The sequence below is a fragment of the Plecotus auritus genome (assembly GCF_963455305.1).
Source record: "Plecotus auritus genome assembly, chromosome: 12".
Lineage (NCBI taxonomy): Eukaryota > Metazoa > Chordata > Mammalia > Chiroptera > Vespertilionidae > Plecotus > Plecotus auritus.
This window is the reverse complement of record NC_137778.1, coordinates 26,909,414-26,922,042: the sequence shown is the minus strand read 5'-3', so window position 1 is coordinate 26,922,042 and position 12,629 is coordinate 26,909,414. Positions and strand designations below refer to the sequence as shown.

The window sequence follows — 12,629 nt, the reverse complement described above, 5'->3', positions numbered from 1 at the left end:
GATGACTTTGCTTCCATTAGTACTTCTGGTAAAAGGGTTAGAGGGGTTAAAGAGGAGAGCAGCGAGAATAAAATCAGGGAGTGAGTTCCCTGTGGATTTCACCTACTCTGTTAGGACTGGTGCCTCCTTACTGGAGGCTGATGAGGGAGACTAGACCATGACTTGTTATGGTAGCTGGTGGACACTTTCAGAAACTACAGTGATGTGCTCCAATACTTTGGTTATCTCCAGTTTTATGGCACCATATTACTATTATTTTCACACCGTTTAAAATTCCCATTTCCATAATTCAAATACCAAGAAATTACTACACATTCCCGTATACAGTCAAAAATAGATTTACTGGAATGTTTTTAGTTACAGCTGAAGGCAGCAGCGTTTACAACACTTAGCTTTTGTTACACCCAGAAACGTGGAAATTGCTTGCAAAGCAACTGTAATGACAAGAATCTTCCGAATATTGATGGAATGGCTACATAGGCTTCCTGACCTCCCACCTTAATGCAAGAGTGCAAGTCCTTAAGCCACTGGAGAAGCAGTCGGAATCTCGTATCAGTGTTGACTACAGACACAAATAGTGAACAGGCAAGTATCTTGTTTCAAATCAGATCCTTGGGATGTGGCAGAACAGGCTGGCTGCCTTGGCCTTGAACATAATTATTAAAAGCACATTTTGCTAGAAGGAAAAAAAGATAATGGACATTCTCAATGCTCCAGTTTGAAGTGATACTTGCCTCTCAGTTTCTTGGAAAAGAAGTTTTGAAAGTTATATACATGGGTTTCATTTAAATTATGCAGCAATCTATTATTATTATTGTCCCAGATTTTGTTTAATGAAGATCTCTCTCATCAAATCAAGTGCGGTATTTCACAACTGTAAGTACTGCAAGAGAAAAACACAAAAAAGGAATATGTCAAAATCATATCCACATGCCATGTTAGAAATAATACTCTTAAATGCAGCTGTGTCCACGTGGGAAGTAGGTAATGAGGACTAATTTTGGGCTGAAAGGACAAATAACAAATGAGAATGAAGAAGCTAAAATAATCACAAAATCACCTGAACTTCTAACATTGGCATTTTGATTAAACAGATTATGGCTGAATCTTAGCATACAGCTGCTAAAATATTTTAAAAATAAATAACATGAGAAAATACTTAATATATTAATAAGAAAATCTGTGTGTAATCTTAGTTTTTTATTAAAAACATGTTTATATGTTCGTAGGAAAAGGCTTGAAATATAGATGATAGTTAACAGTAGCTATCACTATGTGGAAAGATCACAGTTGAATTGTATCTTCTTTTTCATGCTATTCCACATTTTCTAGTTTTCCGAGGACAAGCAGAAAGTTCCAAGACGCCCTACATCATGTCTCAGCAGGACAGCAGGGACAGAGGAGATGGTTAGTCAGTGGGCAGCTGCGGGCGGTTCAGACTTCATACTCGGGACCTGGTCTTTTCCTGGCTAGCACTTACTTTAACAACGCCTTTCAGCCACATAAGTTTTTTGTTTAACATATCTAGTCAGGAGTGGAATTCAATCTTTCCAAGGAGCAGAAAAGGATGTGACTCCCCTGAGATGAGTGTGGTGCTCATACCTTGAGGCTGATGTACATAGCTTTACTGGGCCTCAACAAAAATCCGTAAGAGGCCGTCTTAGATATGTACCATGTGGAAGGGGTTCCCTCGTCTGACTGGTGAGTTACGAGGGACACCCTCAAGTCAGTTTTATTATGATGATGATGTTATTCACCAATATGTCTTTGTTTTTTACTTTCACTTGCGGGGGGGGGGGGGGGGGGCAGGGGGGTGTGTGTGTGTTAACTGAGCTTATAGTGACATCTTGTGGCCATTTGATGCAATTATAGCTTGGGTTCTCATGGTGGACCAACACCATTAGATTATAGCTCTGAAATTATAAGATGGTAATTTTCACTCCAAAATAGAGAGACCATTGCTACTTCTGCCCCCTCAGAGGTGTTTCCAGGTGATGAGAAACCTTTGTAGAAGTGTCTACTTATTGTCTGAGATATGTTGCTGTCTTACAGGGTCCCCAACAAAAAAAACATACTCCCAGTTTTAGGGTTAAAAGGAACATTTCTGGCTTGTCTGGTATACACAAGGGCTTGGTCACCCAAGGACTCCAGCCCCCCTGAATACTGTGTGGTGCCCAGGCTCCTCTGAGCCATATAAGAGAGGAGCCACCAACCTAGGAGCGGCACTCAAAATTAGCACATTTCAGACCCAAAGCAATTCCTTGGCCTTGGTTGATCAAGAACAAAATTTTTAAATTATGGTAGGTCAAAACCCCAAAACCTCTCCCAGACCTTGGCCCTCTGTAGGAACCTGGACCAGTGCTGTTAAGTATAAGAAATATGGGGCTGAATCGTGCATGTTTTTATCTAAAAGGGGCTCTGAAAAATTTCAAAGAAATTTCTCTTTATAAAAGGAGAAATTAAACTAATCAGGCCTATTTGCTATGTTAAAATTACATGGGAAGCAGAAAGCACTGTCAAATACCTGTGGTATTTGTATGCATACATTATTAAAATGAATGTTCTTTTTGAAATTATATATAAAATTGCCAAGAATCTACAATGTCCCGATATTATCATTTGCAATTCTAGTTATCTTAAATGTGAGTTGCAGAGAAAAGCACATGTCAGTTGTGCTGTAGTAAGATCTTTGACCATGTCATTTCAGTCTGTCATTTACAACGGTAACATTACTAGTGAAGAGCCTGTCCCTCCAGGACAGGGGACTTGTCTTCTGCTCCAGCCCTGCTGCTGGTTCAGACTTCATGCCCAGGGCCCAGTCCTTTCTTGGCGAGCACTTGGCTCCACAAACCCTTTCTTTGTTTGGCCGTGGCAGTTTCCTGTTTATCACCACCACAGTGTAGGGTTGCATCTTGGTATCTGCAGCAGTTATGTTCTGTAAAGTCTCCACAAACACTGAATTAGTGAACACTGACCCATTGCTCCTACAGGAAATACAGGGTTAAATTCCTGCAAGCCCCTGGGCACAACATTTTGTCAACCGATCAATACATAGCCTTTTTATTGAAAGACACCCTATGTAATGTATGCTATCGAATTCATGGCTGAGAGCATGGTAACCGAGACCTAAGTGAAGCCTATCAAATGGTCGATTTTCTCCTTCTAGCACATCCCAGCCTGCCTGCACTTAGCAATATGGACACTTCAGCACTACACTCAGGGCCATGTTCAACAGTGAGACCGCCAACGAAATGCACAACGGAGAGAAACATGGCGCTCACCGGAAGGACCTCTTTACACTGCCAGAGCAACACTAGAAGAGGGCATGGCCTCTCAGACATCAGCTGGGAATGTGCACCTCAGGGACTCAAAGTTTTCACTGCTCCGAATACAATGACTAAATGCAGCTCAAGTACTGAGGTGGGTAACAAATCACTGTTCGCTAGCAGGTGAATTCACAAACCCAGAAACCACCAATATGGGTGAGGATCGACTCAATTTCTTTGCAACAAAACTCTTTTCTCTTTAAAAAGAGAATATTACCATGGAATTTTTCAAATGATTATTTTGAGACACTTTCCAAATCTTCATAAAGTCCCTGTGAACACAGGGAAAGAGGCCTTGGAGAAAATGAGGTATCAAAAATGATCTTACTTTAAAAGAATATTAAGGATATTAATGACTGAAATCAAGCTCAAATCCAAAACAGAAACAAAAAAAACCCATTCATCTGAAGAGCTTATCTCGATTTGTCCTTCAAACAATACTAAGAAATGCAAGCTGCCATTCCTTCTGGTTGATAATTAGCAGAAGATGAGTGCTGTGGCCCTGGTGTAACAGTAGCCATATTTGGCCTCAAACAAAGCACTTAGCCCTGCATTTGCATACAATTTAGAAGCATTTTCAGAGATCACAGAGTTTAGGCTAAGATCTCTTGACTGGGGTCAGAAATCATTACTCAATCCTGACAGTCAGACCATATCAACTGAAAACAAATTAAAAAGGGAATTAAAATGAACCCCAGCCCTGGCCGGTTTGGCTCAGTGGATAGAGCATCGGCCTGCGACTCAAGGGTCCCAGGTTTGATTCCGGTCAAGGGCATGTACCTTGGTTGCGGGCACATCCCCAATAGGGGGTGTGCAGGAGGCAGCTGATCAATGTTTCTCTCTCATCAATGTTTCTAACTCTCTCTCCTTCTCCCTTCCTCTCTGTAAAAAATCAATAAAATATATTTTTTAAAAAAATGAACCCCAGAACAAATGATACTCTCCAAAATTAACAATCCAGGAAATACTTACTGATGATCACCAACAAAAGGATAATAGCAACCAACGCCATGATGGCTTTTATCTGCAACACACAAAAAGGCATAAGAAAGATATTAATATTATTAATCCTGACTTTATTCGACTATCTGTTGTTATTTACCATATTATACTAACTCATTAGTGAACAGGCTCATCCCTTAAAAGACTTTCAAAATAGAATTTTTCATATGAACTTGCTGTCTATTAGCTCTTTTCGTTGATAATCAGGGTTCCCCCAATTTAAGGGTTTTGCTTGCCCAAAATTTTCTGTTCAAGACTCACTCCCCAGTGGACAGTAATCAAAGTCTCCATGGACCTGGACTTCTTGCTCTCACTTCTAATATGAGACCAGGAAAAGTACAGCATTTTACCAACTCTGTTAAAAAGCTGAATCGGGATAGGACAGTGGTCGGCAAACTCATTAGTCAACAGAGCGGCAAACCGCAGCTCGCGAGCCGCATGTGGCTCTCGAGCCGCAGTTTGCCGACCACTGGGATAGGATAAATAGCACTGGCATCCAACACAAATGATTTCATACACACAGTACAAGGCAGCATGTTTGTAGCCTTGCTCAAAGGATATGAGAATTCTGTTTTGGCTCCCCTTACTTTCTTCTTGGTACTTTTATCTCTGTTTGAGGAAGGGAATTTAGATTTTCCATGAGTAACCTTATGTGACAAATAGTGTGGCTGAGAGCATTCTTTCTGTCAGTTTCACAGTTGCGGAGAAATCTTAAGGTTAGTCCTCAGTGAGCTGACTAAAATTTTAAGCTCACATCATTTCTCTCTATAATATGGTCATATTCCTCATTTAATCCTAAAATGCATAAATTATAAAATGATTTTTCTGATGAATTCAAATCAAAGGTTTTCACAGATGATCGATTAAAGATGATTCAGGCCCGGTGGGTGTGGCTCGGTGGTTGAGCATTGACCTATGAACCAGGAGATCACAGTTTGATTCCTGGTTGGGGCACATGCCAGGTTGCAGCCCAATCCCCAGTACAGGGTGTGCAGGAGGCAACATATCAATGATTCTCCCTCATCATTGATATTTCTCTCTCTCCCTCTTACTTCCTCTCTGAAATCAATCAATCAATCAATTAATCAATATTAAAAAAAGAATTCATTTCCAGCAAGTGTTTTGCAGAAATGTATTAGTATATAACAATTCTTTTTTCCTTGTTAATTTTTCTTTTATTTCTTATTTCTCTGGAATAATAATAGTGTAATTTTTTTCTTAGCCACACTTGCCATATTCTGACATATAAACTGTTTTTATCCCTTTTTCAAGAAATATATTTTTCTTTAGCTTTCATTCTACCTTATTAATATCTGTATGTAATGCTATAGGCTCCTCCAAAATGTACTAATAATAAATTCTAAGAGAAATTAATATTTCTTATGTTTAGAGGTAGCACATTATTAATAAAATTGTAACTGTCTATGAAGAAATCCATGAAAACAACTTTTTAAGCATTGTTTGATTCCTTTAGTTATTTCTGTTCCCAAACTATTAATCTTTCAGCATGTATGAACTGAGTTTGGCCCAGGTTCAGAAGACATAATGGAGAGTGAGGCAGCCATAGTATCTGTCCTCACTGAGCTTATAATCCAGGGGCCCTTTCCTTCTTGACTCTGAACAGCACACAGGTGCTGACCAATCTTTCCATGAGCTTCTGATTTACTCACTTTGCATCCGCGCCACCACATCTGCCGTCGAAGTTGTTTGGATCTGTTGCTAAAAGCAGTTGCGTTATCCGATAAGCTTTCTATATCACATAGAGGATGGAGAGAAGGATTAAATGACATAACAGGATTCTTTAATCTAGTCATACAAAGACAAGAAAATATTAATTTCTACTTCTGCAAATTTATTCCCTTTTAAGCATGAAAACAACACCCTCCCTTTCCTCTACCCACAAACTTTGACATTCTGTATTGTAAAAAAAAAAAAAATAAAAAAACAAAAAACTGCTGGTCAGTTTGTTCAATCCATATTTATAACATTAAGAAAAGTCTTTCCAGGGCCTTAAGCCTTTCAAACATACTTATGAATTCTGGTAAGAAAATACTCTTTAGGTACTTGGGGGGCGGGGGTGGGCTATAAAGGGTCATTGGGGGAAAGGGTATATCTGTATTACATTCAACAATAAAGATAAATTTTAAAAAGTAAATTTTAAAATTCAAGTAGTTGGCACATCTACAGAAAAAATTAACATGTGAAGGTTACATTCTTAGAAGACACCAAAAGTGACTGATTTAGAAGCAAAAAAATATGCATTTTAAAAGTGATTAAATAAGTTTTTCCTTTAAACAACTCTATGAAGGATTAGTCATATATTCAGCCACTCATTATTTAAACAATAGCTGAGTACCTGTTATAGGCACAGAGACTAACATGTTACCAGAGGAAGAAAAGATGAAACTATCAGATACATTTGAAGTAAGTGTTGACGTGAATACAAAGCACATCAATGTAACAGGAAAAAAGAAAAACAGGCCACTCTAACTCTTCAACAACGAATTTTTAAATTTTCCATTCTCAACTGATCACTTGAAGAAATAATACAACAAGATGGTTTAAAGTAAAGGAAGCTAAAGTGAAAACATGACAGTCACCAGTAAAGAACCAAGTACTATTTTACTGTCACATGTTCCTAAACGTCAGCTAGAAACATGGGAGAAGTACACTATTAAAACACAGTTAATAACATCAAGAAATATATAAAATATCTGTACCTGATTTGTCCTGTAGTTCATCTAGTCTCTCCCCTCTTTCAATTACCTTTGTAATATTTTCTTGCATGACATCAATAACTTCATCCACCTGATTCTGAACACTAGTTTAAAATAAAGATTAACAATATTTTTCTCTTGAGGATTTTATAATTTTTGACTTTCATTAGACATGATAGAAAAGAGAAAATTCTCAGAATTATTCAACTATGAAATGTTAAAGTACAGCAGAATTTAGTCAAATAGCTTGACTCTGACCTATCGGCTTCATTTTCTTTTCGGCAGGGAGCTGAGGCATCACACGGACACAGCTGTAACCTAAGCATGCTGTATATTTCACACACTAGGACTAACCAAGGAGTTTGCCCAAGTATGTTAGGAGCTCATGAAAACACCGGTTCCCAAATGGAAATGTAAGGTCTGCTCTAGGACACTGACACTCAATGGGTAAAACTCTTTTCCTCACTGTTCCTCGGTTTTCATTTAAACAGTGTTTAAGATACCTGCAATACCTGGGAAGGTCTGAAGCACCCACAACAGAGCAACTCAGAAAACCTTTATGTTGTTCTTCAGAATAAAAATATGATTTCCTCCTTTATATCAGGTGATGAGGGCCTTTTCTATCCAAATTTCAGGCTGTTCAATGAAGATTTTATATATATTCAAAAATTTAATAACTGGTTTTCAGCTGCCTACTCTCACTCTAGAGTACATCAACACAGACGTGTTCACTATTTTAAGTGTCTACTTTCCCTCTGTTGCACCAATCATTAGGCAAAAACTACCTTATATTAATTTATGAAATAAGTCATGGTGACACCTTGATTTCAGGACTTTGAGACCCTGTGCAGAGGGTCAGCTATGCAGTGACTGAGCTCCTGAGCCATGGGAAACCTGAGATGACAGTTGTGTCCTGTTTTAGGCTGCTAATTTCAGGCCAATTTGTTCCACAGCAACAGAAAATAAAAACATCCTGTTTCGTACTTGAACCAATTTGTAGGTACCTTGGTTATATATTTCAGAATCCATGAGCTAGGATTAGGATAAGTGTGGACATATTTCTTCACACCAGCTAAAATACTGGGACTAAAATACTTGGACTAAAATCACTACCTGATTTTAGTCCAAGTATCTCATAAAACATGTGACACCCCATCACGGTATCTTTTTCCCATGATGTGCCATCTATACTCAAAATCAGGGCAGCCTATCCCTCCTTAGTACTGGGACCCTAGCCGGTTTTGCTCAGTGGATAGAATGTTAGCCTGTGGACTGAAGGGTCCCGGGTTGTGGGCTCGATCTCCAGTGTGGGGCATGCAGGAGGCAGCTGATCCATGATTCTCGCTCATCAGAGATGTTTCTATCTCTCCCCCTCTTCCTTCCTCTCTCTGCAATCAATAAAAATATATTTAAAAACAACAACAAAATAGACCTTGAAATTGTGCTAAATAGGTAGATTTGACATAAGGTAATCAAGTTAAGAAAAACCAAGAACCAGGAACTGCATTTCCTTAGCTATAAGTCAGAGGTAGCTTTGTGAAAATAAAAATTACTGGGTTTTTAAAACCCAGCAGTTACATTTTGTCTATATCAGGGCTCAGCAAATTTCCCCTATAAAGGGCCGGGTAGATAATAGATATTTTAGATTTTGCGTGCCATCAGGTCTCTGTCACAACTACTCAAATCTGCCATTGTAGTTTGAAAGCAGCCATAAATAATAAGAAAGCAAATAGGCATGGCTGTGTTCCAATAAAACTTTATTTACAAATGTAGGTGGCAGCCAGACATGACTCACAGGTTATGTAGTTTGCCCCCGTCTGGTCCACACAGAAAAATAACAATCACTTAAACAAATGAGTATCTCAGAAACTTACTGCTTAATTTTATCATTTCTAGGTCCAAATCTTGGTCCAGATGGTCCCCTTCTGAAAACAAAATACCAAGTGCATATAAATAATGAGAGCATTAAAAACCAAGGACAAAACAGAAAACGCACAAAATCAAGCTAAATCCTAAACATGGTCATTCACCATAAGGAATCACAGTTTACTGGTACTGTTGGAACTGAATGATATATAATCATGTCTGTCCTTCATTGGCACTTAATGCTGGCCACAATTAACCTAATTCTTCCGAATATTGTAACTTTTAGAGAAATTTGGGTTTATATAACCCTTACACATAGTATGCTCTATGATTAAACTTTGAAATACCATTAACAACCACAATGCCAGTGAGTATGAATAGCTTTATGATCAATTATAGAAAACTAAAAGTACATTCACCTTGAATTTCGGCCATAATGGAATGCTGATTATCAGGGATGGATACAGAGAACAATCCATTCAAAACGCTAAAAATTTTTAATTATGTTTTTTGATTCCTCATCTTAAACTTAAGCTAAAGGGAAATTTTGCAGGACTCTGAAAATTTCAACATTTCTCAAATCATTCTCTATTATAGTAAAATGCTGTATCATTTTAATTAAACCCTTTTAAAATTCCGGAAATAAAAAAAACCTTTTAGATATTTTAAGTAATTGTTCTTCTTCTGATGATAGAGAATAAGATATAAACTACAAAACTAGAAAGAAAATAGATTCTGTACTAATTAAACACTAATTCCCACATCCCCACTCCTCCCAGCCCCTGGCAACCTCTGTTCTACTTTGTGCTCTATAAATTTGACTACTCTAGGCACATAATATAAGTGGAATCATGTAAAATTTATCCTTTCATGACCAGCTTCTTTCATTTAGCGTACTATCTTCAAGGTTCATCCATGTGGTAGTGTGTGTCAAAATGTCCTTCCTTCTTAAGACTAAAAGTCCATTATATGCATATCACATTTTGTTTATCTCTCCATCCACTGATGGACACTTTGGCTGCTTCCAACTTTTGGCTACTGTGAATATTGTGCAATAAACATGGGTGTTGATTAAATTTTTAAAATTATTTCAAGAACTTTATTTGGTGTGTCCCCCTTCCAACGCAGACAAAACCACAGGGTATGGGAGTTGTATTGGGACGAGTGTGCTGCTTTTGTTGTCCAGCCCTTTGAAGACGCACAGCATGATCTGGGAGTGGACCTTCAGTGGTACATTGTTGCCTGAAGAGTTCGTGTTTCCCACAAGGGGGTCTAAACTTCATTCAGGTAATCACTTATTTAACTAAACCCTCTGGCCTTCTTTCCAATACTGAGTTCTTTTTTGACAGGTAGCTATTGCTGAAGACCAGTGGTGGGCAAACTCATTAGTCAACAGAGCGGCAAACTGCGGTTCGCAAGCCGCGGTTTGCCGACCACTGCTGTAGACTAAGGCTCCTTACCATAATCAGCACTATCGGCAATTAGCTTTGTGATTCTATGGAAATCTTGTCACCTGTAGGAAATTATCTTCCCACTTCATCTGCCCTTCACGCAAAAAATGATACTATTCCCTGTAATTGGATTTGTTTTATGTGCTGTAGGCTCTTTCTGTTCAATGCTTCATGGTTGTCAATCACTTTTTATAAAATGTTTTTATTTTGGGGGGCGGGAAAAACCTCTACAAAAAACTTCACAACATTATAACAAAGAGAAAGACAGATGGTTCCTCTCAAGATTATCTCTACATTAATCTCCAGAGTAAACTACAACAGTATGTCCTCCTTCCCGACTCTGCCAATACAAACACCGTCTATGAGAGCCCTTTGTAAACATAACTCCAAAGGATCGATCGGGTCAATTAATTCTGACAAATTATTAAGATAATTCAATGGGGGAAAGAATAACCTTTTCATCAAATGGTGGTGGCACAATTAGATAGACATATGCCAAAAGAATAAAAAAATTATCCTTTACTTAATTAACTCAACCATTTGTAACAATTAATTTAAAGTATATTATAGACCTAAATGTAAAAGGCAAAACTATAAAACTCCTAAGAAAAAAATAGAAGAAAATCTTAGTGAGATTGGCAAAGATTTCTTAAATAAGCAAAAATAGTTTTTAAAAAATTAGTAAATTTATTTCATCAAAATCAAAACTTGGATCTTCAAAAAGATACTGCTGTGAAAACGAAAAGATTTTGTTGCAAATTGGGAGAAAATATTTGTACAACGTATCTGCTAAGGAACTTTTTTTCTTGAAAAGCTCTTGTATAAAAAGCTCTTACTAGGAAAACAGATTTAAAATTGGGCAAATGATTTTAACATGTACTCTTAAAAAAAGATGTGAAGATGCCCAGCTGGTGTGGCTCAACTGATTGTCATCCTGTGCACCAGGTGGTCACCGGTTCGATTCCCAGTCTGGACACATGCCCCAGTTTGGGGCTCAATCCCCAGTAGGGGGCATGCAGGAGGCAGCCAATCGATGTTTCTCTCTCTCTCTCTCTCTAAAAAATCAATAAAAACACATTTAAAAAATAAAGGTAAGGGGATGAAAAATATGCACATAAAAGACGTTTAACCTAATTTGTTATGAGGGAAATGCAAATTAAAATGTAATGAGATACCACTACACTCCCACAAGAATGGCTAAAATGAAAGACTGACCATATGGAGTGCTGATGAGAATTTGGAGCAATTAGAACTCTTATGCAATGCTGATGGGAATATAAAATGGGACACCACTTTGGAAAATAGCTGTACATATACATCAGCCATTCTACTCCTAAGTATTTATCCAAGAGAATGAAAGCAGATGTTCACACAAAACAATCTGTATGAAAATGTTTATAGTAGCCTTATTTATAATAGCTTAAAAGTACAACTACTCCAAATAGCCATCTTAAGTGAATGAATGAACTGCAGAATATTCATATAATGGAATACTACTCAGAAATAAAAAGAAACAAACCTGATATATGTGACAGCATGGATGAATCCCAAAATAATTATGCAGATGAATGAAGTCAGTAAAAAAAGGAGCATAATGTATGGTTCCACTTATAATAAAAAAATTCTAAAAAATACAAACTATAGAAATAGAAAGCAGATCCAGTGATTGCCTAGAGATTGGGAGAATGAGAGGTTACCAAGAGGTCCAAGGAAACTTTGAACATGATGGCGCTGTTTATTATTTGATTTTGGTCATGATTTCACAAGTGTACAGTACATATGTCAAAACTCATAGTATATACATTATATGTCAATTACAACCCAATACAGCTGTTAAAAAACTTACAGAAAAAAGTCCTCTTCTTCATCTGAATCATCCTCCAGAAGATTTCTCTGTAAAAAAAAAAGAGAGAAAACGACTTGAGTTTTCAGATTTCAGGGCTTACACACTGTCAGGAGTAATAAAACAAGTTCTGTCCTGGTGAAATTTCTGAACTCCAAGCTTCCAGGGGGAAAAGTAATTGCATGGGCTTCAATGGAAGCTGAAAGATATAGAACCACATTGGCGGACTTTTGAAAGAAAATGCTTCTAATAGTGGAATCCTATGATTGACCACGAGGCAGAAAGGTCACTGAGCTGGTGGTGTGGAGTAAGGAACGGAGGGCAGTTGGGAGGAGCAAGTCCCTTCTCCTGCCTTCCTCTATTCAGCTGTCATTCAACAGAGATGTTTGAGCATCTATGTGCTGGGCACTGTTCTAAGGACCAA

General features: G+C 37.9%; 1 protein-coding gene across 2 annotated transcripts in view; it reads right to left on the bottom strand.

Annotated features, from left to right (window-relative positions):
• Positions 1-203: 203 nt before the first annotated feature.
• The window catches only part of VAMP4 (vesicle associated membrane protein 4), a 16,577-nt gene continuing 4,151 nt past the window's right edge, over positions 204-12,629 (bottom strand). For both annotated transcript variants that reach the window (XM_080649250.1, XM_080649251.1), the window contains 6 exons: positions 12,209-12,255; positions 8,920-8,970; positions 7,049-7,149; positions 5,999-6,078; positions 4,299-4,350; positions 204-883 (listed from right to left, as the gene is read on the bottom strand). In XM_080649250.1, the coding sequence (XP_080505376.1) occupies positions 855-883; positions 4,299-4,350; positions 5,999-6,078; positions 7,049-7,149; positions 8,920-8,970; positions 12,209-12,255 (360 nt within the window). In that variant the 3' untranslated portion in view covers positions 204-854. The remainder of the gene's footprint in view (positions 884-4,298; positions 4,351-5,998; positions 6,079-7,048; positions 7,150-8,919; positions 8,971-12,208; positions 12,256-12,629) is intronic.